The sequence below is a fragment of the Lepidochelys olivacea genome (genome assembly GCF_965140295.1).
Source record: "Lepidochelys olivacea isolate rLepOli2 genome assembly, chromosome: 12".
Taxonomy (NCBI): domain Eukaryota; kingdom Metazoa; phylum Chordata; order Testudines; family Cheloniidae; genus Lepidochelys; species Lepidochelys olivacea.
Window position 1 is genome coordinate 8,269,005 of NC_140422.1, and position 27,454 is coordinate 8,296,458.

Sequence of the window (27,454 nt, forward strand, 5' to 3'; positions counted from 1 at the left end):
AATATCCTGGGACCGACACGGCTACAAAATCCCTACACATCTTCGAGAAAATGGTTAGTTCTTGATTTTGCCCAGAACAGCAACCCTGTAGGTACACCAAAAAGCACTTAACTAAACATGCTAATAGGGCTGTCAAGTGATTAAAAAAATTAATCACCATTAATCGCGCTGTTAAACAATACTAGAATATTATTCATATAAATATTTTTGGATTTTACCACATTTTCAAATATATTGATTTCAATTATAACACAGAACACAAAGTGTACAGTGCTCACTTTATATTTTTATTATAAATATTTGTACTGTAAAATTAAAGAAATGGTACTTTTCAATTCAATTAATACAAGTACTGTAGTGGAATCTCTTTATCATGAAAGTTGAACTTACAAATGTAGAATTATGTACAAAATATAACTGCATTAAAAAATAAAACGTAAAATTTTAGAGCCTACAAGTCCACTCAGTCCTACTTCTTGTTCAGTCAATCGCTCAGACAAACAAGTTTGTTTACATTTGTAGGAGATAATGCTGCCCGCTTCTTGTTTAAAATGTCACCTGAAAGTGAGAACAGGTGTCCCCATGGAACTGTTGTAGCCAGTATTGCAAGGTATTTATGTGCCAGATGCACTAAAGAGTCATATGTCCCTTCATGCCTCAACCACCATTCCAGAGGACATGCATCCAGGCTGATGACAGGTTCTGCTCTATAACAATCCAAAGCAGTGCAGACCAACGCATGTTCATTTTTATCATCTGAGTCAGATGCCACCAACAGAAGGTTGATTTTCTTTTTTGGTGGTTTGGGTTCTGTAGTTTGCGCATCGGAGTGTTGCTCTTTTAAGACTTCTGAAAGCATGTTCCTCACCTCGTCCCTCTCAGATTTTGGAAGGCACTTCAGATTCTTAAATGTTGGGGCGAGTGCTGTAGCTATTTTTCGAAATCTCATATTGGTACCTTCTTTGCATTTTGTCAAATCTGCAGTGAAAATGTTCTTAAAATGAACAGCATGCTGGGTCATCATCGAGACTACTATAACATGAAATATATGGCAGAATGCAGGTAAAACACAGAGCAGGAGACATACAAATCTCCCCCAAGGAGTTCAGTCACAAATTGAATGAACACATTATTTTTTTAACAAGCATCATCGGCATGGAAGCATGTCCTCTGGAATGGTGGCCAAAACATGAAGGGGCATATGAATGTTTAGCATATCTGGCACATAAATACCTTGCAATGCCGGCTACAAATGTGCCATGTGAACGTCTGTTCTCACTTTCAGGTGACATTGTAAATAAGAAGGAGACAGCATTATCTCCCATAAATGTAAACAAACTTGTTTGTCTTCACAATTGGCCAAACAAGAAGTAGGACTGAGTGGACTTGTAGGCGCTAAAGTTTCGCATTGTTTTGTTTTGACTGCAGTTATGTAACAAAAAAAAAATCTACATTTGTACGTTGCGCTTTCACGATAAAGAGATTGCACTACAGTACTTGTATGAGGTGAATTGAAAAATATTATTTCTTTTATCATTTTACAGTGCAAATATTTGTAATAAAAATAATATAAAGTGAATACTGTATACTTTGTATTCTGTGTTGTAACTAAATTCAATATATTTGAAAATGTAGAAAAACATCCAAAATAGTTAATACATTTCAGTTGGTATTCTAGCGTTTAACAGTGCGATTAAAACTGCGATTAATCGCAATTAATTTTGTTGAGTTAATCGCATGAGTTAACTGCGCTTAATTGATAGCCCTACGTGCTAACTGCAGTTAGCAGTCTGTTTTTGGGCTGCCCAATAGTAACAATACTTTGCACTTAGGGCCTGACCGAAAGCCCACTGAAAACAATGGAAGCCTACTAACTTCACTGAGCTCAGATCAAGCCTCCACAGAGCACACCACCCAGCAATATCAGGTTCTCAAAGTGCATTGTTACACAGCCTCAGAACTCCATGTAAGGTAGGTAAATGTTTTCTCCCAGTCCTAGCTGCCTTAACCGCAAGAGTATCCTCCATCCCCCAATTAACAGTCTTTTAAGTATACATATGACCATATCCCAATAAAAGCAAATCACCTGTATAAAAAAAGTTGGGAAGAACATGTGTTGAATGAGTCTCCCAAACAGCTAGCAAAAAGTGAAATGAAGTCAGAACAAAATCATGCCAACCATTTCCTGAGGTACTGAGAGCTTATCCTGACGGAATACAACCGTTTAACTCTTCTGTTACAATGGTGTTGCATTGAACATCTGCAAACTCCTCCTGCAGAACAGGAACTAAAAGCAATCATATGCAAGCTAAGGCAGACACCAAACTAAATGCCCTTTGTTTTCCAGATCACTTATTGACCTTGCACCTTCTCCACCAATGTAAAGTGAGTGTAAAACATTACCATTCTTAGCACACCCACTCAGCATTCTCTTTGCAGTGGTTGTAAATGACTACTCCGCGTGGAGTGCAGTGTAGAATTGCCTTCATTGTGTTTTCCAAGACACACATATTAACTGAAAAGGACAGTATATGCATTTAGTAAGGGAAAAAACAAACACCTTCTACATGGAGCAAGCTGCTGACTGGGCCCCAGACAGCACATGCTGCAGATGCAAATCAGACAACTTACCTTGGAGTCCTTTAAAGATTTTTATCTGTGTGAGCATCTAGGTCCTACAGGGAGGCTTTCTGTGTGTATGTGCTTGCCAGTGCTGCCCTCTTCATGTGTTAGATTTGGAGACGAACGTGCAGCTCACAGATGCTGGATAATACTTACTCCTGCCTTGAGTGCAGGGGACTGGACTAGAAGACCTCTTGAGATCCCTTCCAGTCCTAGGATTCTATGATTCTATGTTCTCAGCTCTCTCTGCAGTCATCAGCTGCCTAAAGCGAGGCATCAGTGCTGGTTGGAATTTTCCTTGATTTCTGTTTAATTGAATTTTCACGTGTATCTCCTCAACTGTTTTTCCTCCAAGGCCCATTTGCACCCCTCCTCCTCCCGCCCTCCACTCATCCATGCAAATGTTTCCAGCCAGCACCAGCTGCGGAAATTAGGTGTTCTTGGGCATCTTCTACTTTCAGAAAACCAGCAAGCAATTGAATGACACCAGTGATTGTTCTGTGAGGCTTGAAGCCTTCTACTTGAAAAGACCAGTTTCTTTATTAACAGAAAAGCTCTCTCTGAATCTGGCTCACATGCCAAGATTCAGAGGACTCTGTTCAGAAGCGATGCCTGTAGGGATGCAAGTTACGCATTGGCTAAAGGGTGTAAGTCAAGGGGAGTCAAAAATGCCATGTAACTTACAGGCTAAGGAGATGGGACAAGATGTTGCTATGTGACCTCATGGTCTCCTTATTGGCATTTTAGCATAGCCATGCTGAGTACCAGGAATAACGACACTGGAACAAGCTCAATTTAGCAATAGAGCTATACCTATTTATAACCGGAGGAGGCTACAGAGGCAGCTCCCCTCCCCTCCCCTCCTGCTCCTGGCATTGCGGACACAAGTGTTTTGCTTTCTCCCCAGAACAGGAAGCACACACCTCAGCTTCCTCTCAGAGTCACTTTCCGAGACCCCCACCCATACCAGCTAGGTACTTCCATTACAACACAAATTACACCATCATGGATTCACTTAGTCTCATCGGTGACATTGGCCCAAAGTAACTGTCCCTTCCCTCACCTATTAGTCTAAGCTCCTTACCTATCTGGTTTCCCCATTCCATGGTATGAGAAATTATCGTAATGTCTGTTTCCAAGCTATGCTTTCAGCTAAGAGATTGCGTGCCTTGAAGCAGTTTGTCACTACCTTACTGACCGTGCTCTGAGACACAGTGAGCAAGACTTTTCTCTCCCTATCCCCCAATGCCAAAGTGGTATAGCGCTCTGAGCCCAATTCCTATCATTCTGGGGATTCCACAGGGCTTTTCACAATTCTCCACTGCATTTCTGAGCACAGCTCTCCTTCATCACAGATCTTCAACATAGCAAAGATAAAGTTCTCACTGACTTCCCTGGAGTCAGGATTTCACCCCTGAACCTTATCACAGGATACTGGACAGGAAAGATGCTGTTAGGGGCTTTACCACCTTATATTTCCATTCCAGCCTCAAATGTTGTTTAGGGTTGTGTGCACTGGACAATAATTAGGAAGAAATTAGATGAAATTAAACAGAGGAAAATTTAGGCTGAATTTCAGAAAAAATTCTCTAGTGGTGAGATCTATTAGATGCTCAAATACTACAGCTACAGCGATGAGTGTGGAATAGTGGTGAAAGCTTATTTTTTGGTCATTTAAAACTAGACTGGATAAAGCACTGAAGAATATACAATAGGGCAGTGGTTCTCAAAGCTGGTCCTCCGCTTGTTCAGGGAAAGCCCCTGGTGGGCCAGACCAGTTTGTTTACCTGCCACATCCGCAGGTGCGGCCGATCGCGGTTCCCACTGGCCACGGTTTGCTGCTCCAGGCCAATGGTAAATGCCCAAACCTCTCTGTCATGCTCTTTACTTCCATCCCCCATTGGATGAAAGATCTGATTTTAGGTGAGGTTTTCTATTGTTACACCTCATTAAACTTATGGTTTGTCTATGCTTAGAGAGTACTTCTGGCAGCCCTCCCTCAGTGTTTATCCACTTAGGCTAATCAGATTGAAGTGGTATTTCAAAGGCTAATCAAAGTGAAGTTTCCAGTCCTGCAAGAAGGAAAGTCTTGTTTTTCAGGAACTCACTATTCAATAGAATTCACCCTAGGGCAGAGGTTCTCAAACTGGGGGTCGTGAGGTTATTACATGGGGGGGAGCGGGGTTGCGAGCTGTCAGCCTCCACCCCCAACCCTGCTTTTCCTCCAGCATGTATAATGGTGTTAAATATATTTTAAAGTGTTTTAATTTGTAAGGGGGAGGGGGGTCGCACTCAGAGGCTTGCTATGTGGAAGGTGTCACCAGTACAAAAGTTTGAGAACCACTGCCCTAGGACAAGCAATCTTAGGCTCAAGACGTGGACTTTCAGGACTATTATTTGCCAGTATTTTTAGAGTGTTTTTTTAAAGGTGCTGAGCATTGGCATGACTATGGTCCCATTAAAATCAACGGTAAAACTCTCACCCTTATACTAATTTAACAGCCTGACTATACATGAACAGAAAGTGGACAGTATCCTTAAAGATCCATCTAAGCTATATACACATAGTCTTCTGATACATCAATAGTAGTAGTTCAAGTTTTGCGGCAATTCATTGTTTCTCCCACTGTTGCAATTTCCAGTAAACAAGTGCTATGTCCACTGAAAATTTAGGGCTTCATTTTGATCCCACTTAACACCTTTTACACTAGAATAACTCTACTGACTTCAGTTTACACCAGTTTACACCCAACTTAAACCAGTATAAGTGAACAGACAGACACTTGGGGTCATCCTTATCCATTTTGTTCATTCAGTGTCACTATCTGGAAGCATTTCTTGCACTGAATATTAACTATTCGGCCGTGATTTGCATGAATAAAGATGGTCTAACTTCCCCCAAGTGTCCATGGCACACTGACATTTATCAGGTGTGGCTTTAATCATTCTTGTGGTTTTTCTCTGAACCCTCTCCAATTTTATCAACATTCTTCCTGAATTGTGGGCACCAGTACTGGACACACTATTCCAGCACTTTCACCCTTTGGCTGGCTGGCTGGCTTTCCATTTCTCCTGCCAGTCTCTATCCTCAGTAAATGCTTTTATCGCTCTGATTCGCTTGCTTTTAACAAATCTCACATAAAGGCTTCAACATCAAGACAGCAGTACACTTTAGCACCACACCTTCATGTCAAAAGTGTCTCTCTGTTATCTGCAACAGTGCTCTGGATGGGCATTTAGGAAAACATTATCAAGTCTTTACAAACCCTTTTTATTATCAGAAAGCTGAATTCTCTACTACTACCTCCTTTGGCTCCTATTTCAAACATAAAAGTGTCTTTTTCAAGCTCCTGTTTTATGCTTTTCGAGATGCTCCCCACTACTCTAGTGGTTTCCCCTCTTTTTGGTTGGTAAATGCCCAAACCTCTCTGTCATGCTCTATACTTCCATCCTCCCTGCTTAGGAGTGAAATTAACAGTCAATTAAATGAATACAACACGCCTGATTCTCCTCTTCCTTGGGTGCAAATCAAAAGTAACTATACCGAAGTTGATGGAGTTACACTGGTGTGAAACCGACATGAGATGAGACTCGGGTCCGATATGAAGCAATGGATGCTGGCTTTATTGCAGCAAGAATGTCTACTGCTCTTCTGCCAATACAGCCTCATACTGTCTCCTGTTTAGGCCAAGGTTTCCTGCAATGCCCCACGTTGTCACCCAGTTCTGTCCCATGCAATGGTTGCAGCTTGTCATGTCCGCTTTTTATGGCAGCTTTCCCAATTTCCAGATATACTTTCTGGCTCTTCTGCAGTGTTCCTTTAGTTTACTGTATAACAAAGAAGAAGGATGCCTGCCTTTAAAATAACTGTGTCCTTGTATGACATTCTGGGGTGCAATCCAGACTGGTGAGGGGCTGCGTCACCACTTGCCTTGCAACCTGCAGCCTCACAAAGCTTTGCTGCTGTGACTCCCAGCCTGGGCCACTCACAAACAGGCAAACAGCCTGAGTGGCTGAGATCACACCCTGAGTGGCTGTGTATAGCTGCAGCCTGCCAACACATTCCAGTCACACTCTGGCTTCCACCAGCCTTGGTCACCACTCACAGGGTGGTCCCACCACACTCCCAGTCCCAAATTTCCCCCCAAAATGTGTATTCTGCACGGTCCAGTCCTCTCCTGGACAGTTAAGATATTTTAAGTCCATTGCCCCTCTAAGGGGATCAATATCCAATAGTTTGCTACTTTAAATGGAGTTACCTGCACAATTCGGTTTAAACAAAAACATTGGATTAGTTTTGATTAAAGAATAAAACAAGTGCATTTAACTACAAAAAGAGAGGTTAAGTCAGTACACGTATCAGGCATTAAAGTCAGAAACGGCTACAGGAGAACTAAAGATATAACGCTTCCTAGTATTAAAACTTAAACTCGACTTGGTTCAAGGTGAAATCCCTTCCCACATGTTCCCAGTAATATTGCTGACCAAATTCTCCGGCCAAGATCTGCTCCCAAACACCAAAGGCTGTTTCTTTTGTCTTAGGTGAAAGAGAGAGAGAGAGATAGGGAGAGATACCTTGGGGTGTGTTTGCCCCTCACTTTATAGTCCAGTCTTCCTTTTGAAATGCAATTTCATGTGGGTTATCTCTCGATAAAGTTCATTCCTGCTGTGAGACTGGAGTCATGGAGGCTCATGGTGAAAGAGATTTCATGCTGTTGTTGGCTAAGATACAGATCTGTTGTTCCTACTCCCCTTCCTTACCAAAGAGTGGCCACTTGACAGGCTGATGACACCCAACTAGAGGCGTCCGCTTATCCTTTGAGCAACTGGTTTGCCCCAAACTTGTCTGGTAAACACATTTCAGACTTAATTTCAGCATATATTTCTGACTTTACATATAATGTTGCTACACACATTTCATCATGATATTATTGACCAGGGAGTTATTAGTTTTCAAATGACACCTCACCAGGCATATTATGTACAAAGATTATTACAGTAGTGTGTAAGGGGTGAATACAGGAGTGCATTCCATCATGCTTAATATTTGCATAACAGTAGCCACTGCAGTCCATGGACAACGATCCAGCCAAGTGGTAGCAGTATAAACGGTTTGAAATCCTGACCTCTGTCAGGTGATCAGGACCAGGAAATGAAGACCAGCCTCTTACCGATACTCCTGAGTGTCATACTGGAATCAAGCAGCTACCAGGCAGCCGTGCAAGTGGCCCCTCACCTCAGTGTCCCTTTTGAGTCCCCAGGAACTTCATGGAAGTATGTACTCAAATCCAACATAATTTATTAACCAAAAAGCGCAAAAGTCCCAGAGGGTAGTCCATTTCACCCCAGTGCAAGTCATCCCTCAAATCACATATCCTCCTGGCTGCCTACATAATACATACCACATTTTGGTGTCCTGCACCACACCCAGACTCTGTCAGTCCTCCTCTGTCCCTCTACCAGGACAGCCCCCCAAGCCCTCTGGGGTGCAACCCCTCCTCTTCCCAGTGGGAGCCTCTCATGGTTCCTCTGGAGCCCAGTTCTCCTGCAAGGAGACACCAGCAGGAAAGCCCCTTTGCTGCTCCCCCTTCTTTCCAGTCTTCTCTGTCGGTTGGCTCCGGGTCAGAGCTGTCAGGCATCTCCCTCTACTGCTGCTGCTCCTCCTGCCTTTAGCCCTCTGGCTCTGGCTCAGGGATGCCCATCAGCAAACCCCTTGCTGCTCTGCTGCCTTCAGGCCTCTCCCAGGAACCACCTTCTGTCTGGCAGCTCCTATCTCCTGCTGTCACCTGACTAAGGGCTTGACTACACTGAAAATGCCAAAGCCACTGCAGCGCGTCAGTGTAGACCCTATGTACGCCGAAGGGAGCGGTTCTCCCATTGGCATCGGCAATCCACCTCCCTGAGAGGCGGTAGCGAGGTCAATGGAAGAATTCTTCCGTCAACCTAGCGCTGTTTACATGGGGACTTAGGTCAGCTTAACAACGCTGCTCAGGGGGTGTAGATTTTCTCCAAACACAGACAAACCAACCTAATTTTCGAGCGTAGACCAGGCCTATCTCAGCCTGCTCTGACACACTGAATCTTCCCAGACTCCTCAGAGCTCCCCAGGTGCTGTCCCACCCTCTTAACTGGCCCAACTGCTCCCAGTTTCATTGAATGGGCCCGCTACCCCATCACGCATGCCTCATTACAGTTTAGTGGTGTCACCTCGTACCCTCTCTTAATGCCAAGTCTCATTTTGCTGCCCTCGCTTGTCCACTACAGTGTTCTCCGCTACAGGTGAGCAACTCTCCAGGGGTGGCCCTCGCGATTTGCTTAAAGAGTCACAGGGTTCCCCTTTCCAGCACTTTCAGATTTGTAATAAAATACGGACAAATCTGGCTATACTTATGGCTACAAGTTTGTTTCTGGCGGCTCCTCTAGCAGGGGCATTAATAATCTCACTGATGCCCCATTACTGCTGGGCAGCTTGGTGGCGTGTAAGACCTTGCATTGCTACTTTAAAATTATTAGTGTAATTCCAGGGTTTAAACAAAATAATACATTGCCATAGGTTTCCAGGGCTGGAAAAAGAGTAGGTGAAATTTCAAATCCCCTTGAAAACGATAAGACAGCAATAGGTACCTGTTGCTTCAGAAAGCAGAATAAAAACAACAGCTTCCAAAAGATTCTTGTCCTTCTTAGTTTCCTAAGCTGGAAACAAGTAGCAACTTTTACCTGGCTCGTTTGGAAAAGCAGGTCGTTCTTTGGGACGAGATGTAAGCCCTGCTTACAAACTGATACTTTATCACGACATGAAGAAACAGCCATCAACCTTTGAGGACAATAGGCCTGCACTAAGAACTCAGAGCAAACTCTCTTCTCTTTGAACATTAGAAGCATATGTAAGCGTAACACCGACAGATCCCAGTTGTTGGCAGGCAGGATTGAACCGCGGACCTCTGGAGCTTAGTGCATGAGCCCCTACCGCATGAGTTAAAAGCCAACTGGCTCTTCACTAAGGCTGTAGAGCAGACTCATTTAACTCTCTCTTGGTCTTGGTGCCACTGGATAGGACTGAAGGCCACACCCAGGAGGGTGTGTACATAAGAACATGACAAACACCTCTTACAAGAAAGGACTTTCCAGCTTGGCTGACTTACAATAAGACCAGAAAAGCTTTCTACTTCAAGCTGTGATCTGGGACGTTCTTATAAACTCGGCTGGGTCAATACTTGGATGATGGACCTCCAGGAAGGGAGAATGGGGATCCTGTAAGTGGCACTCTCCCTTCTAAGTCAGAACTGAACCCAGGCCCCAGCATAAGGTGAGGCGACACTGTTGCTAGAGGTGCTACCTTTCAGATTAGCCCTGAAGGTTGGGTATGTTAGACTCCCTGTAAGATTCAATGTAATTTTTGCAAGAGAAAGGGCGGAAGCACCAGAGTCCTGACCAAATTCCACAGGAGAAAAATACATGTTGCCAGCCTGAAATGCCCCCTGTAATTTCAATGGGAAAGGGTATTATTCAGTTTCTCTCTTAAATTTGCTGTCGTACCACGGGGTGTGGTTAACCAGTTGCTATGCTTCACCCCAGAGCTGGCTGCACTTCTACTGCTTGAAAAGTGATTTCTACAGTTATAGCCTCAAAATTTCGAACGTCGTAGAGGCCACAAGTTAGGTACCTACATCTCTATTTAGTCACTTAAGTAAGTGGCCTGACTTTCCTAAGTGCATCTACTATGCCCATCAATGGCTGATTTGAAAGTTTTGGCTACAGTTTGGCACTTGGGAGCCAACTGGATAAAGCACACTCGATAAATGATAAAGACTGTGTGCAGAGGAGAGGGAAATTGGGAAAGAGATGCCTCCAAAGCCCAACCCATCTACTGCCTGTGACGGGACGGACGCGATCATTCTAGCGTAAAGTGAAATTTAGCTGTGCATTAAAAATGTAAATGTAATCGAAATAGCCTAGCCAAAATGGATTTGACCTCCACTAGCAGAAGAGCTGATCTAATTAAAAGAAACAACAACAACGACAAATACTTCCAAGGAACTTTCTTCTCCAGGGCATTATGGGTCACAGCAAACTTGTTTACTCAATATTGGAATTTGTTGCCAGTGGAAGAATTTGCATTTCTTTTACAGCAGGTAATATGAGGCACTGGGGCCCCGATTTTTAAAGGTATTTAGGTACCTCAAGATACAGATAGGCATCTAGTGGGATTTTCAAAAGCACCTAACTCCCCACTAGAGGCTTTTCACAATCTGTAAGAATCTAGCACTGGATAACTCCAGGGAAAAGAAATGGGCTACTTTGAAGTTATGAGTTTGGCTCCAGCTTGGGTCAATAGCGGCCAAAAGTCATCACCATGTAAAGACTGTTTGGTGGCCACCATCACAATTGGCATCTATTCTGGCAGACACACGAAAGGAGACTCCAATCCTTAGACAGAGCCTGTCTGTGTCAAGCTGAGGTACACGAAAGTGGGCTGATTCGGGGGGAGCTGCACTATCTGTACCTCTCTTGCTTTCATTCTTCAGAAATACTATTCTGGTACCTTTCACCCACTAAAGGAATCTCATCTAGATACTCAGATGACTGGCACTCTGTATCTACTCACAGCTTCACTTAACTATAATATTAAAGGGCACAGTTCTTCTCTCTTTACTTCAAAAGTAGTCCTGTGGTTTTCAGTACAAGTGTTTGTGCAGTTAGGCTATGTCTGCATTGCAGCCTAGGTCGGCAAAACTTACGTTGCTCAAGGGTGTGAATATTCCACCCCCCGAGCGACATACGTTACACCAACATAAGCGCTCATTGGCACAACGCTGTCAGCGGGAGAGCTCCTGCTCACATAGCTTATGCCGCTTGCAGAGGTGGGTTTTTTATCCAAGGGAAGAGCTCTCTCCCGTCGGCACAGAGCATCTTCACCAGACACGCTGCAGCGCTGTACGGATAGACATACCCTAAGACGCTATTCCTTGTGAACAAGGGTGGTAGAATCTAGCCCCAAACAGTTCCAGGTAATCTAGTTTCTTCATGTTATCTAAAAATCTCCTTTAAAGGGGTACTGTCAATGTTAAAATCTGACTGAAAATATTGTACCTGCTATTGTTATAAGTAACAACCAAAATTACTCTAACTGAAAAAGATTGTAGTGTCAGGGCCTGATTCTCAGTTGTGCTAAGACTTTATACTAACGAGCCTGGCAATGTAGATCTGTCTTAAAGTGGATTCACTTTAAAGCCACCTTTAATGGCTGGGGGACATGACTTTTTCGGAGCTCTCTTTGAAACATGAAGACTGGATATTTGTATAAAGGCTGGCTATGCAATATGAGACCAGCATGGGGCAATAATAATATAAGGAGAATTGGACCTGGTTTACATCCAGATATGAACTTCGCCAGAAATCAGGAGTAGCTGGATTCAGGGTTTTGGTTCAGGCCCATCCATGACGATGCTCATATGGGTCAGTGTTGTTTAAAGGAACTGCATTGTGGTTTGGGGTTTGGCATTTGAATACTGAGTGAAAGGAACAAACATGAGCCCTGAGTTTGCGGGGAGTTACAGAGGAACCTAACTGTCCATGCGCTGAATAGTTGTGCTGACTTCAACCAGACTAATTGTGTGGCTTGATTTTCAGAGGTGCTCAGCACCTGTTACTCTTATTGAAACAAAGAGCAGCTGCAGCATCTCCGCCCCTCTGAAAAGCAGTCCAATCGTGCAGGAAGTTAAGCACTGCACAAGTCTTTGCAGAATCAGGGCCAGAGTTTTGGCAAACGTGGACGATTCTCTGGGGAAGAGAGGAAGTAAGAGTGCGCTAGAGAGCGACAGGTTGGTTCTGCGCTATGTGGATAAACTTGTTAAGGGTTGAGTTTAAACCTAGTTTTAAATGACATGTGAACAAGCCCTTCCTTTAAGATAGTTTTAAGAGACAGCTAAGGGGGCACACCTAAAACAAAGCCTAACAGAGTCTTTCCAGGTACTAGCACCATGTGAGAGAGGGTTCCATTGGGTATTGTGACCAGGTCGGGGAGGTGGCTTTCAGGGAAACGAGGACACACAGAAACTGGGGACAGACAAGAACAGAGAAAGAGGCAGAGGCAAAAAACAAGACACCCAAGCAGTAGCCGGTGAGCACAGTGTGACCTTGGGAAAAGCAAAAAAGAGAACCTTGGGGTCTGTTGGCTAAAGGGGTTTGGGGCTGTAAGCTAAGAAACTACTCCTTTTGGCTTTGGTCCCTCCTGTGTTCAGAGGAGCGGAACTTTGTAATATCTTGTAAATAAACAAGGCTGCATCAAAGAAAATACCAAACTCCATCCATTTCTACTTTCACCAGGAAAATCCCCTGTGCCCCAAAATTTGCCTAGCTGCTCAGGTCAAAAGGGATCAGCACTTAAGACGTATGTGCTGCAGCTGCCATGTGTAACTGAAGGAGACAGCCATCAGCAACTCTGCGTCTCTCAGCCATTCTCTTGATTCATCACATTCCAAAATGTAAAATGCCCCAAAAGCCTTCAATCGGCTTGGACTTCCTCACCCTTCCAGGTGGGTAGGTTTGGAGCACAGCTATTTGACAAAGCAGGGGTTTAATAGAATTTTATTCTCCTTCTGCGTCTCTGTTTGTCCATATGAAAGAACCTACATAGCAAACAGAATCTGCCCGCAGATATAGAGTACAAAACAACCTCATCTTCCAAAGCTAGGGCTTCTTTCTGCAGTTGAAATGCCACTTTCAAAATGAAATCAGCTGAAATCAAACTGTTCCTGCCTGGAGTTCATAAAGCATGAAACGCATTTACAATTAAATCCTAACATGGGGAATTTCACTCCTGGAATGGAGAAACCCACTAGTCACTTTTGTTGACTCATATGCAGATTTTTGTCCACTGTAACCCCTAGGTCCTTTTCTGCAGAACTGCTGCCTAGCCACTCGATCCCTAGTCTGTAGTGGTGCATGGGATTCTTCTGTCCTAAGTGCAGGACTCTGCACTTGTCCTTGTTGAACCTCATCAGATTTCTTTTGGCCCAATCCTCTAATTTGTCTAGGTCCCTCTGTATCCTATTCCTACCTTCCAGCTCATCAGCTCAAATGTCTAAAACTCAATTTAAACACATTTTGAATGCAAACATTTAGAAGAATCAGGTTTCCTGGCCATGCAGCAGCCACCTTGAAATTAACAAGTTGATACAGCACTTTGCTTTTTGCTGAGCTGTAAATCAGGAGAATATCAATTTATCTGTAGTTAAATTGAGGAAAACAAGGGCATGCTACTAAAAGCTTTCTGCTTTATTAAGTAAATGTTTTCTCGTTCAAGTGGAAAAATTTGTCAAGTCTGGCCAAGTAATCAATCACAAAAGCTATTTAATGAAAAGCATGATGACATTGTGGAATATATGTATGTAACTGTAACTTTCTTTTCTTCTGGCTTTTTGCACTTATACAACTGATGTACGCTAAAGGCTCCATAATGTCTTTGATATGCATATCTGCATAAATATTAATGTATATTAATAGGCTTTACAGGAACACAAGATAAGAAGTGACCCCCAAAATATGGAAAGGAGTATATCGTTGAGAATTACTCCTATCAAGGTAAGAAAATATTAATTACCTTAGTGGCAAAAGGTCAGATTCACTTTTACACCATTTTACACCACTCTGGCAGTGTAAAGAGGCCTTATAATGGGAGCAAATTATATTTAGACCCATCTTCAAGGCACCTAGAAGGATGTAAAGAATTTGTAATTTAAATGAAAATCTGGCCCAATATCTTTTGCATGAAATACTCAGTCCTCCACCATTGAAGCCAATGGGAGTCTAGCTATTGATTTCAATGGGAGAAGGATCAAGGTCTTAGAGCCAGATCATGCCCTCATTTGTAAAGTCAACGAATGGCCAAAGCTAAGCAGAAAACTCCATGGTGATAAGTAACAGTCAACATGGACTTGTCCAGACCAAATCTGGTCAGGCTACCCTAATATCCTTCTTTGACAGGCTAACAACCCTTGTGGATGGGGGGAAGCAGTAGATGTGATATACCTCAACTTCAGTAAGGCTTTTGATACAGTCTCACATGACCTGCTCATATGCAAACTAGCGAAATACAGCCTAGAGACAAACCTACTATAAGGTAGATGAACAACTGGTTGGAAAACTGTACTCAGAGCGTAGTTATCAATGATTCACAGTCAAGCTGGAAGGGCATATCGAGTGGGGTCCTTCAGGGATCTGGCCTGGGTTTGGTCCTATTCAATATCTTCATAAATGATTTGGATTATGGCATAGAGAGTACACTTACAAAGTTTGTGGCCAATACCAAGATGGGAGGGGTTGCAAATGCTTTTGGAGGACGGGATTAAAATTCAAAATGATCTGGACAAACTGGAGAAATGGTCTGACTTAAATAGGATGAAATTCAATAAACAAACACACAGTACTACACTTAGGAAGTAATAATCAGTTACACAAATACAAAATGGGAAATGAATGCCTAGGAAGGAGTACTACAGAAAAGGATCTGGGGGGGTTATAGTGGATCACAAACTAAATATGAGTCAAAAATGTAACACTGTTGCAAAAAAAAGTGAACATCATTCTGGGATGTATTAGTAGGGGCACTGTAAGCAAGACACAAGTAATAATTCTTCCACTTTAGTAAACACTGATAAGGCTTCAACTGGAGAACTGTGTCCAGTTCTGAGCATCACACTTCAGGAAAGATGTGGACAAATTGGAGAAAGCCCAAAGGAGAGCAAAAAAAATGATTAAAGGTCTAAAAGACATGACCTATGAGGAAAGATTGAAAACATTGGGTTTGTTTAGTTTCAAGAAGACTGAGGGGGAACATGATAACAATCTTCAAGTATGTAAAAGGTTGTTATGAAGCAGAGGGTGGTAAATTTTTCTTATCCGCTGAGGACAGGCCAAGAAGTAATGAGCTTAAATTGCAGCAAGGGAAAATTAGATTAGACATTTGGAAAAACTGCCTAATTGTACGGATACTTGATCTCTGGAACACATTAGCTAGGGAGGTTGGGGAATCGCTGTCATTGGAGGATTTTAAGAACAGGTTAGGCAAACACCTGTCAGGGACGGCCTAGATAATACTTAGTCCTGCCTCAGTGCAGGAAACTGGACTAGATGCCTTTTGAGGTCCCTTCCAGCCCTACATTTCTATGAGTCTATGGTCTTGAAGCCACACGATGGGATAAGCTACTTGTGCTGGGCCTATGGAGTTTTTTAGACGATGGCCCTTCAGCAGGATGGTACTGAACACATTTTCTATTTAGGTTCTTATTTTGTGCCCATCACTGAATGCCAACAAGGTGATTCTCGCCTCCCTGAACAGGGTGCAAACCATCCTTTTGGTTATCAGCTAAATGTGCTGGCCCCATTGCACCACAGAGACATTTAATAGCTATTGGCTGGTCCAGCTAGCTCATTAACAAAGGTTCCAGTCCTGCAGTCTTTACTCAGACAGAATTCCTTTTGAATGCCGAAGGGAGTTTTGCCTCAGTAAAGACTTAGAAAAAAATTCTCCCAGACATGAAGGAGCCAAAATACTGCGAACTACCCACTGGCTATAATAGCAGCCATAGCCCAACTGAAGGGGCATCACACACTTTGCTTATGGGCTGGAGGGAAGTCCCTTCAACTCTGTTTGTCTCCTGCACCGACCCCATTTACTAAGGGGACCAGAGCATCAGACTGAGCAGGATCAGGCCCTAAATAGCCCAGAGACTTTTGCTTGTTTGTTATGTCAAAATTATATTCACATTAAAGCTCTGCTGAAGAGCTAAAAGTAAAAATTTTGGTGTAGATGGAGACTGACAATGGGAGTAATGCAAATTCCAAAAGCAAATTTGTGCATTTCCTGGCCCTTCCTATCCAGCTTCTGTTAACGTCCCACAAATGTAAAAAAAATATTATGATTGATCTCTCATTGAAAACAGACCTGATATCAAATATCTCCCCAATCCCCATGATGGTGTTCTAAGTGGCTGTGAACATCCTCTAGTTCTTTCACAATTAGCTCTAGAGCTCAAGAAGTGAAACATTTCTACTGGTACCCTCAGAAATATTTCTAAGAGAGTTTTTATTATATTACAGACAATAACTGAGCCTTAGATTAGAGGGCCCTTTCGGTTAGCCCTAGACCGATCAATGCTAGATACTGGCGTTCTACGGCAATATTTGGCACTTGCTTGTTTTGAGTTGAATACAGACGGCATCCTGTAATCTGGTCTGTAATCCTCTGCCCTCCTCTACCCATGCAGCTTGCATGAATGGTTTTAAAAAGGCAGTGTGCTTTAATTAACAGTTTTGAGGGATTTTTCATTCTCTCATCATTTCTTTTTGTTATGAAAAGCATAACACAAAACCATTAATATTTTCTATAAACAAAATGAGGCCAAAAAAAATTTTAGGAGGAGGAAAATGGCAGTAGGTCTAAAATGCCAACACTCTTTTCTTTTACTTGATTGCCGTACTTCCTCCTTACATTCACCATCTTCAATGATAAAGGAATCAGTATGGTGCTCAACTGCATCCATTACTCTCTGTTACTTGTCATGTACTTCATAAATATCCTGGACTGAGATGTGCTTTAAAATCACTTTTCAGCATAAGAATTCTACATTAAGGAGTGAAGAGAAGAGATGTGGCTGAACCCTAGGATGGCAAGAAGAAAATCCATTCAAAAGACTCTGGTTTTAAGAGCACTGGGCTACAGACGCTCAACCCACAGCCATTTGAGGTCAATGGAAAGACTCCCAATTGACTTTGGATTGGCCTTACGTAAAAAAAAGAGAGAGAGATAAATAGATTAGTTACCAGTATTGCCAACCAAAACATTCAAAATCAGGAGTCATGTGATTGGGTAAAAATCATGAGACTTTAAAAAAATTGGGTTCATTTTATTTTCTGTCTAGTTTTTGAGCCTTTAGGTTACACTTGGGTTACAGTTTCAAGCTTTTCTCCACAACCACAAGGGCTAGAAACTTACTTAAAAAACAAGCAAACCCCAACTGAGATTCTCAAGTAATGACCTGACTCCAAGAGATGGGGCTTTAAGGAAAACGCCAAATCTTGGGAGGCTCGTGATATTTATCATGAAAGTTGGCCATGCTGTTCAATGTTCTGATGTGTTGACGTTTGGGTGCCTGTCGGAGGATTTTGTTTGACTCAGTTATTCTCATCATTTTCAGTTCTTTGATAATAGTAAAGGCCAAATCCCACCCACTTTCCACACAGGAGCAGTCACACTGAAGTTCAATGAGTAAACAGGCAGGATTTGCCCTTAGATTACAAATGATCTGATCAGAATTAACTTAGTATTTTACTTCTGCAAAAACTTTTTGAGTTTGGGTTCCCCCCTTCGCCCCCTCCCCCCCCCGCCACACACACATTTTTGACTCCCTGTGGTGTGTAACATGTTCATTTTTCTGCTACCGATTACTGGCCCAAGAATTGGACCGTTTTGTCCTTTTCCACTTGCAAAATTGTTGTCTTCACTTGTGCTTTGGATGGAGTTGAAATTAAGATTCTCTGCTTCAATTAACACTCTCTGTTTCACAGTTTCAACAAGGCCTTTGTTTGTGCACTATCTTTACTCCCTAAAGGTCCTTCAGGAGCTATTAGCAAGATTTTAGCTGTCTTTGACGCAGGTCTAATTTTGGATCTCAATCCCTGATTGCATTTCATAGGGCATGTCTACACTAGAAAGGCTACACTGGCACAGTTGCAGCTGCGCTCCTGGAGCGCTGTAGTGTAGACACTTACTACAGTGACAGAAGGGGTTCTTCTGCCCGTGTAAACCCACCTCTCCAAGAGGCAGGTGCTAGGTCAATGGAAGAATTTCGCAGTACTGTACGTTAGAGAAGAATCACGAGGAACCTGCTAATACGTTTTAGGACTAGACTGTAACTTTACAAACTGCTCTGAGTAAGGTAGCTCTGCCCCAGAAGTGGGCAAGTGAATTGACTGAGCGTCACAATTCACTGCCTAGTTCCCTCACCTGGCTCCCGGTGAGACGTAATCTATAATTGTCCTTGGCCAGCAGCAAATCATTTCCCCCTCTGTGCCAGCATAGCTCTGGTGTGGAGATGTGGAATCAAGGCTCGGCTCACGTCCCACCCCTGCCCACCTCCAAAGATGTAGGGAACAAGTAACAGCCCCACTCTCCTGACGCCCCCCCAACAATCTGGAGCCAAGCCACCTCCCTCACTCTCCTGCATCAGCACACTGGATAGGTAACAATCGTGCCATTGATGTTTAGGGGTCTGATCATTGTCTCACACTGGTATAAAGCAGCATAACTGAGAGGACAGCCAGGCCCTAGAGTTTCTGTTCAGCTGTGTGCTCAAAAAGCAGGAAACCGGTTGCATTTTTTTACCTCATGTCATGATTCAGTCTAGGTTTTTCCTATCTCTGACAAGCTGCTGGTTAATCACACCAAAAAACCCACAAAATATTCTCTAGCTTTTCAGAACTCATCAAGGGAACGACTTGCAAAGGTCTAGTTAGTTTTCTAGAACATTTTCTACAGGACTAGATGTTTCATGTCAGCCTATGACTCACTGCAAAGAGTGCCACTCTAAATTTCAAAGAGAGAGAAAGCTGTGCAGTTCACAACGGCCTCTGCAACACATAAGAGGGACAAGGTGAGGGAGGTGATATCTTTTATTGGACCCATTTCTTTTGGTGAGAGAGAAGCTTTTGAACTACACAGAACTCTTCTGCAAGATATAGGTTTTCGTATTTCGAAAACCATGAACAAGAAACATTAAAATCCATTAGCCAAAATAAATAAATAAATAAATTCTTCAGCTTATCTGACATTTTAAAAAATATTCTAATGGATCACCCACACAGTCAACATAGCAATAAGTGTGAAGAAATGAAAATTAAAAAAAACAGGGTCCAATGCTGCAAAATTTACTACCAAGTGCAATGTTTCCTACTAAGAGTAGTCCCACAAAGTTACTAATAGTGGTACTCTGCACAAAGTTACTACCAGTGGTACTGTGCACAAATGTTTGCTGGATTGGGTCTAAAGATACAAAGCAAACTAAGGAAAGGCGGCGTGGAACATGAAGGAAGTCCCTAGATCCAGTATAGCAAATGGAACAGCACTCAGAAATGCTTCAGAACAAAGGGGGCAATACTTCTCCCTGTAGCTTATTCAAATTCACTTCTAACCCTGGGTGGGTTTTGATCATTACAGCCCTTACTTGAACATACAGAAGAGTAAGAAGCAGCAAGGCCCTTTCTAATACCCCTGCCCTGTTTGTCACTCTGGCTGCAGTGGGGAGAGAAGAGGCTAAGTGCCGGCAAATGAGCAGGGAGTGGGAGGAGCCCTGGCTCTACCCTCGTCACTCATTGGCCAGAGTCCCAGGCTGGATGCTCAAGAGCAAGTCAGCAGCTCCATGCCAAGGGTGAAGTAACTGAATTGCTCCCCAGAGCAAGTAGAGGTAAGGGGAGAAGATGGAATGAGGACTCCCTACAACACAAATTGTTCCTGGTATATTCCTAGGGAGATGCAGCTATATTCCAGCACGTGCACAGGGCAGATTGTAAATTTACATTCGAGCCTGTAGTTTGCGTTCTTTGAGCTCTCTGGTTGCACATGCCACCCCTTTGAACCAATGTATTCAGGGAGAAAAGTTTGTGCTACACATTCAGGTACCGATGATCGTGTGAAACCACTAAAGCTTTGGGGCCTGTTGTCTTCTTGAAAGGAGCAAGGCATCGAGCAGCTGTCTCTATGCATTGTTTGCTTCCAGTATCACTTGTCATGATATTGCTTAGGCTGGCTGGAAACACAGTGGGTGGGGACTGCTTATTTCTTTCAAGCACTTTTATTAAGGTTATAAGTAATTCAATTACACGAAGAGCAAGGAGAGTTTATGACTATTTTTGGCGTTTGAGAAAACTTCGAACCAATATGCCATATTATTTTGATGATTGGGAAGAATATTTAACTGGATAATAAATGAGAATGATAAAACAACAGTATAATAATAATAATTTGTATTTATTCTATAGCACTTCAAAATGCTTTACAAAAACTAACCAGTTAAACCTCAAAAAACCTCTGCCAAGTAGGTAGTGGAATCCCCACTTACCAGTGGGAGAAACCGAGGCACAGTGTGAACTGAACTGATAGCTGAGCCCAATGCTGGACCCATACCTTCTGACTCAGCCCTGTACATTAAACATTAGGCAATGCGTTCCCTAGTGACTTCCCGCAGATCTACAAAAACTTAAGTAGCTACAGCAGCATGCTAATTACAGCTCACAACTGAACCAGTGTTTAGGAGTGTACTGCCTGTGTTCAACTGTGGCCTTGAGCAGGAGGAAAATGAGTGAATCTTTTAAAAATTTGTAATGATTCAGACTAGGGCTTTTTGCATGTTTTACAACCTGCTGGTTAGTCAAGCCAAAAAACCCACTGTGGTAAGTTCATACAAAACATTCTCTACTTCTTCAGAACTCATCAAGGGTCATACTTGCATCTAGTTAGTTTGCTAGACCACTTTCCATAAGACTCGATGTTTCATGTCAGCATATGACAATTGAATTCATTGCAAAGAGTTCCACACTAGATTTCGAAAGAGAGGAAGCAATGCAATTCACTATTACCGCTTCAAGATAGCAGCTTTAATATTTAGAGTGCAGAGAATAAGAAACAAATCGAGATCCATTAGCCAAAAACCCATTATTCTGCAGCTTGTCTGACATGCCATTATGCTAATTATGGCTCACAACTGAACAGTCATATTCAGCAAAGCACTTAAGCACACGTTTAAATGTTTTATTGAATAGGGATGGACTTAGCCATGTATTAATTGCTTTCCTGAACTGGGGTCTCCTTGATGAATGTTCCAAGCCACACCCTGTTATCTAGAAATCCAATTACGCTAAAAAGATTGTCTAGATTTCACACTGCATTACAGATAGTACAGAAAGAAAAGTTGCATATTATAACTTATCACTATCTCTGCATTTATTTTAAGATTTAACACACAAGATAGTGTCACATTTATTTGAAGCCTAAATACAAATGGGTGATTCCTTCTCTTGTAAAAGAATTCTTCACTATATGCTTTATTGTTCATAACCAAATAGATCAGGCATATCCATTAAAAATACTCATTAGTTTATGTTGTAGCAAAGCAGAGTCGAACCCAGTCCTGATTCTGAAAAGGGGGTGCCTTATGCTCACACTGACCTGAATGGGGGTGAAGGGTGGCAGAGCACCTTTAGGGACTGGTCCCCTAATTACTATGGCCCAGATCCTGCAGTTCATTGCATTGGTGCAGCAATCTGCCCACATGCAACAATTTGCAGGCTTGGACTCAGCAAGAATAATAAGAAAATGTAACAAGCCATACTACTCTCGGAGAGCCAAATAATTGTTAACTCTACAAATACAGCTACAGACATTGGGTTATAGTGCATCAAAGTTATCTTCATAGTTAGATTGCAATTATAATGATTTCCACGTCTGCATTGCAAATGTTTGAGATACTCTCTCAAAAAAACCCATGCTCTAAATCGATCACCAGAATATCCTTGTTCACTGAAAGAAAACCATCACACCAAAAGATACATCAAACTCTCTCAGAAGTCTCTATAATTAGGTTTTATAAAGGCATTCTAATCCTAATCCCAATTCTAAATACACCTCTTAAATTGCTGTAATTTCTATCTGCCACGTTTTATAGCACTACTTATTTCAATGATTAACTAGTCTCAGTGTAATGCTCTCAAGCATCTCTTACTAGCACATGCTATCTATTCCTTTGTTTTAGAATTCATCATTCTAAAAAATTCTAGGCATATTGTCAGACCATATACCTCAGTGTGAAAACTACCAGAATCTCTTGGCTTTCTGGTGTAATGCACTAATTGGAAGCACCTAATAATATGTATAGGGCCCTACCAAATTCACGGCCCTGAAAACTGGCTGTTGGGGTGGGAGGGGTGGGAGCTGTATTGCCATCCTTACTTCTGTGCTGCCTTCAGAGCTGGGTGGCTGGAGAGTGCTGGAGAGTGGCAGCTTCTGGCCAGGCACCCAGCTCTGAAGGAAGCAGCGCCACCACCCATAGCTCAGAAGTGAGGGTGGCATGATATGGGGGGGCTGTCACTCGGGGGAGGCAGGGCCAGCTTTATGGGTGGGTGACTACCCAGGATGCTGTGGTTGGGTGGGAGTGCTGTGGTAACACCCTCCGCCCCCCTCCATACAGTCAGCCCAAAGCCCCTTGAACCCCCGAGCGCTGGAGCTGGGGAAGGGCAGGGCTGGGGCGCCCCAGTTGGGGTCTCCTCGCATGCGCTGGGCTCCAGCTGCCGGTCCTGGCCAGCCTGGGGAGGGATTGGACTTCTTCCCCTGCACGGGCATTCCCACGGCTGGGTCAGCTCTACCTCCAGGAACCTCCCTGGCTGCAGGAAGCTCCGTGGCTTCTGGCCGGGAGCCCAGCACGGAAGACAGTGCAGCTGCCAGCAGCAGCGCAGAAGAGAGGGTGGCATGGTATGGCATTGCCACCCTTACTCTGCACTGCTGCTGCTGCTGGCAGGGCGCTGCCTTCGGAGCTGGGCTCCCGGCCAGCAGCCGCCACTCTCTGGCCGCCCAGCACGGAAGACAGTGCTGTTGCCAGCAGCGGCACAGAAGTAAGGATGGCAATTCCGCCACCCCCCTACAATAGCCTTGCGTCCCCCCGTGACTCAATTTGGGGTCAGGACCCCTACAATTACAACACTGTGAAATTTCAGATTTTTTAAAAATTCTATGACCGTGAAATTTATCAAAACGGACCATGAATTTGGTAGGACCCTAAATATCTGATATAAAAATAATCTCAGTCTCCCTCATCACATTCTAACAAACACACTGTTTAATTCTAGCCTTTAAAGAATTCATTAGGTTCTCATCAGGCCTGTGTGATTTAGAATATTATATAATACTGCTTGACCAGGTAAAATGCTAATTTACATATTATTTAATTAACCTCCAAAATATAAATATCAGCGAGTTGTTCATTCTACAGTCATAATTCTAGATGCCAGAGATTTTGAACAGCTCTCTAAATATGCCTCCTGCTGTATTCATAGCAACACTGCTATCTCCACCCAACCCAACGTACAGAGTTTCCACAGTAAAAGACACCTCCCAGTTCTGATGGCTGACAACGTAAGCAGGTTCATAAAGACAGGCGTCTGTGAATTTTTAACTCAGGTATAGAACTGCAAGCATATCATATATTGCTTTGAGGTCTACTGATGAAAAGCACTGTATATCAACTAGGTATTATTATCATTATTACTTAATGAACTGAGAGCAGCATCAGATCAGTATATTATCTTGTTCCGTCTCGTTAAAAATATGAATCCTGCCACACAGCGCTACGGTACAGTAACTTTATATGCCTACATAGTCACAAACTGTACATGGCCACAAACTCATCCCACTATTCATCTTCTCTAAGGGGGGTTTGGATGTGTTTTGGTGGAAGGGAAGTGGCAGATATGCGGATGTCAGCATGCACACACAAGGCCGTTCTGCTACAGATCTACTGCAGACAATCGAATAGATCCCAGGGACACATCTAACCATGTGGTGGTGTTAAATTGCAGTAGCCCCTTCCCACTCCAAATTTGCCAATAAACCAAAGGGCAAAACTGTGCAGACCATCTGTAAACCAGCCTTTCCAAGCAGCGGAAGCTGAGTGTGTAGTCTTGCCTGAAACACAAACATATCAACATAAAAAAGCCATCTGAGACGTGGAGGGTTGCCAACGCTTTTGGAGACAGGGGGAGTTTTCTTCCTGGATCTCCTGCCCCAGTACGATCACTGGGGCCTGGAAAATGTCACTTCCCCTTATTTTTCTGGGAGTGACCCCCCCCCGGTTGGCCCTGCCCGGCCGTTTTTCTGGGGGCCAGCCCAGATCACAGTCAGTTCCCCCCTCCTCTCCTGTGAGTGGCACCTCGGCTGAGAGCGGGGCGGGGCTCTCGGAAGAGAAGGGCCCGATCCTGTTCTCGTTTGCAGTCAATGGCAAAACTCCCCTCCCCCCGTTTGCCTGCAGCGGGAGCGGTGGATCGGGCCCTTCGTTCCCACGCCGTGGACGCCGAGCGGCCCCGAACCCCTTCGGCCATTTCCGAGCCTTTGCTCGGCTTCTCCCGGCAGCTTCCGAGCGCCGCCGAGCTCCCCGAGCCAATCGACTGTTCCAGGCTCTTGCTGGGCGCTGTCCACCACTTGAACCGCCTGAAATCTCACCGCTCGCGCGGGGACCGGCCCGGGGGGAGGCAGCTGCCTTGCAGGCAAAGTCCCCCCCGCCCCCCATGCGCAACCCCTGTCTGATCTGCCAAGGGGGGGGTCCCGCTCCCCCATGCAGGTGGACAGGAGCCGCTGGCAAACAGCCCACCACACCCTGCCTCCACACCCACGGCTGGGCACCGCTCTCTCTCCGAGCAGCCCCCGGGGAGCGGGAGGGGGGCGCTCCGAGCAGCCGCCCCCTTGCAAGGATCCTTGTGCACATAAATAAAATAAATAAATAAACAAGCAACCAACAACCCCCCTCCCCCCCCCCCCGCCGCACCGTGTCAACTATTAGAGAACAGGAGAGGGACTCACGAGGCTGCGATCAGGGAGTGCTCAGTGATGGCGCCACCTCGAAGGAGCTTGTCGTGTCTGTTCCAGGGTAAGGCTGAGATTTATTTATTTTTGAGGACACGCTGAAAGGAGAACACCCTCGCCCCTTTCCCTAGCCTGCCTCGCCTAGGGGGTGCAGTCACTCCCCAGCCACGGGGCCAACTCGGAAAAAGAACCCTTTTTTTGGTTGTTGTTGTTTATTGCACAGCAACTGCCTCATTAGCAAACGTGTGTGTGTGTGTGTGTGCGCGTGCAAAGGTGTCACAGCAGAACCCCCCCGCACTACAAGTCCACAGCAGTTCGTCACTTGCTTTCAGACAGCCTCGTGAGATTTAAAACACACCCGAGCTCAGGAGAAATGGTTGATGGAGGGGAAAAAGGAATCACGATCCGAATTGACCAGCGCTTTTATAAAGGAGCCGGTTTCCTTGTTGTTTAATTATTATTTTCGGGGGGGGGGGAAAGGGAGGTTGGTTGTTTTTTTAAAAAATCCCCATTTAATTTTAATTGGTGATCAGGAGCCAAATTCATTTCTAATTAATTAAGAGGAAAGGCTGAAAGCTCGGGGGAAAGGGGCTTTGAGTGGCAGCAAGCCTTGTTTTAAATCCGCATTACAGGCAGATTTTTAAAAATAAACAAACAAATACATGCCAGAGAGCCAACCCAGCAGCCCGTGGCAGGAGATCAAACACCGAAGGGAGTGTGTACGTTGAGGGGAGAGAGCGCTGGGAGATAAAAAACTGACATTAATCTTCATTGACAGAGGTATGTTTAATGGTGATGCCCTGGTTACATCTGTGCCATTCACCTCATCTGGGAAACCCATCCTGCCCCCTTCACCCACCCACCTCACACACACCTGGTGAGACAGCAGAGAGAAACCACACCACCTTCCATTCAGCACCAAACCCCTGAACAGCAGACACCTGATCGTCCATGGTGAGCAAAGGGCTGGATCCCCCTCCATCTTCTTTCCCAACCAGAAATCACTGCTACAGATGTGCCATACCAATGGGTCCACAAGCCACACACAAAAAAATAATAACAACAATAACGCTCAGATAAATATGGCGGTCAGGGGCATTCTTACAACTAAAGAACCGCCTTCTTGCAAACCCTCCCCCCCCTCCAAAAAAATCAACAGGGGAATGCCAACAATTTTTTTTTTTAAGGCAAAACGATCAACGCTTTTAGGGCACTAACCCCAAACCACTTACTTCATCTGCTTCACAATGGTGCTTTTCCCAGATTCTCCAGCCCCTGTTGGGACAGACACAGAAAGGAAAGAGCCGGTGAGTGTGAGCCTGGAAGGGGATCAAGGAGATTACACAGGAGGGAGAGCAGCGGGGTGAATGGAGGGGAGGCGGGGGGGGGCATCTCGGTGAAATACCAGTTTCCCAGGGCACAATGTGCACGGACGGGGGAGAAGCCTGACCCCGGGAAGAGGGGCCGGGAGGCGGTGAGAGGGGGCCGGGGGGAGCGGCCGCTTACCTAGCAGGAGCAATTTCACGTCTTTGGCGGCGGTGATCCCATCCTCCTTGAGGTTTTTCTCGATCGCTTTGCTCCTCTCCAAGGCGGCTCGCTCCTCTGCGCTCAGGGTACATCCCATGATGGCCACACACACGCGAAAACCCCTCTCGGCGGGCGCCTCCCCCCTTCTCAGACACTCCGAGGGAAAGGGGGGGAAAAAATCACCCCGCCCCAGGGGGGGAAAAAAAAATCTGGGCAACCAAATGCGTGTGTCTCCCCCCCCTCTCTGCTGCCCTCCCCTCCGCTACCTCTCCCTCTAGCAATCAATGCATCCAAGTGGGAGCCGGGCAGGGCTGGGGCTGCAGGCAGGCGCTGGCGGAGGAGGAGGAGGAGGGTTCGGTGGGGGGGAGGGGACAGGGTGGGTCCTGCTCTTGCGGGAGGGTTGTTGGCGGAAGGCGGGCGGGGTGTGTGTGTGTGTGTGTGTGTGGGGGGGGGGGGGTGGGGGGGGTCTCTAATGGGCGGCGGCGGCGGCTGCGGCTGCGAGCGATCGCATCCTTCGGCGGCTCCGCGCGGAGAGAGAGAGAAGCAGGAGGGGCGCGAGCGCGAGCGCGGGCGCGGGCGCGAGGGCGGGCGAGTGCGCCAGGGGTCCGCACTCACGGGCTCGCCAGCCTCGGTGACGTCCGCAGCGCCCGCCCGGCGCATGCTCCCCGCGAGGCGCGGCGG

General features: G+C 44.8%; 1 protein-coding gene across 2 annotated transcripts in view; it reads right to left on the reverse strand.

The window, feature by feature from the left end:
- The window catches only part of GNAO1 (G protein subunit alpha o1), a 313,012-nt gene extending 285,861 nt beyond the window's left edge, over positions 1 to 27,151 (reverse strand). Inside the window, exons 1-2 of one of the 2 annotated variants that reach the window (XM_084644222.1) lie at positions 26,753 to 27,134; positions 26,479 to 26,521 (exon numbers count right to left, since the gene is read on the reverse strand). In XM_084644222.1, the coding sequence (XP_084500348.1) occupies positions 26,479 to 26,521; positions 26,753 to 26,870 (161 nt within the window). In that variant the 5' untranslated portion in view covers positions 26,871 to 27,134. Of the gene's footprint in view, positions 1 to 26,478; positions 26,522 to 26,752 lie in introns of both variants that reach the window. The other variant, XM_084644223.1, reaches the window with a different exon arrangement.
- Between the last annotated feature and the right edge of the window lie 303 nt (positions 27,152 to 27,454).